This window comes from Alosa pseudoharengus, unplaced genomic scaffold (assembly GCF_046254945.1).
Source record: "Alosa pseudoharengus isolate Yale_2024_CS ecotype anadromous, Long Island Sound unplaced genomic scaffold, YU_APseudo_1.1 YU_APseudo_1.1_scf_6, whole genome shotgun sequence".
Taxonomy (NCBI): Eukaryota; Metazoa; Chordata; class Actinopteri; order Clupeiformes; family Clupeidae; genus Alosa; species Alosa pseudoharengus.
In genome coordinates, this window is record NW_027468848.1 from 20508367 (window position 1) to 20508992 (window position 626).

A 626-nucleotide genomic window follows, 5' to 3' on the forward strand; every position below is an offset into this window, starting at 1 on the left:
TCAAGTCAAGTGCGTGAAAAAAAGAAAAGCACACCATATCGTCCCACATTCTGCACAAAAACCAAGCCTTCTTTGCCCACCTCTACTCACTCTATCAGTCAAACACAGGTCACCTTGACAGTCGACCTCCATGAGAGAAGGACTTTTGTGGGTTTATGGGGACCTCTCTCTCTCTCTCTCTCTCTCTGTGTCTCTGTCTCTCTGTCTCTCTCTCTCTCTCTCTCTCTCTCTCTCTCCAGAGAGGCCTACCAAGCCTCGGAGCTGTCACAGCTGGAGCTGGGCGAGGGGGCGTCTGTGTCACTGGTCAGGGTCCAGGGTCGAGCGGCCTGCAGGCTCTCCATGTTTCCCCGCAGGAAGCTGAGCAGTGCGGCCGGGGACTGGCCCGTGGTCTGGATGCCACCACCACCACCACCTCCTCCTGCGCCACCTCCACCTCCTCCGCCCTGGACATCCAGCACCTGCACCAGGAAGTTGATGTAGCGCATGGCCAGGCGCAGGATCTCGTTCTTGCTCAGCTTCTTCTCGGGCGGATGTGTGGGAATAAGCTTGCGCAGCTCAGCAAAGGCTGTGTTGACGTTGTGCTGGCGCCAACGCTCCCGCGTGTTGGTAAACACTTTCCTGGTCAT

The 626-nt window shown here is 57.2% G+C and overlaps 1 protein-coding gene across 1 annotated transcript; it reads right to left on the reverse strand.

Annotated features, from left to right (window-relative positions):
• Positions 1–245: 245 nt before the first annotated feature.
• On the reverse strand, positions 246–626 carry tal2 (T-cell acute lymphocytic leukemia 2). The gene has a single exon (XM_076271218.1). The coding sequence runs from the start codon at positions 624–626 to the stop codon at positions 246–248; it is 381 nt and encodes a 126-aa protein (XP_076127333.1).

Coding starts and splice junctions, on each gene's coding strand:
- tal2 (XM_076271218.1), bottom strand. CDS start 626: ATGACCAGGAAAGTGTTTACCAACACGCGGGAGCGTTGGCGCCAGCAC.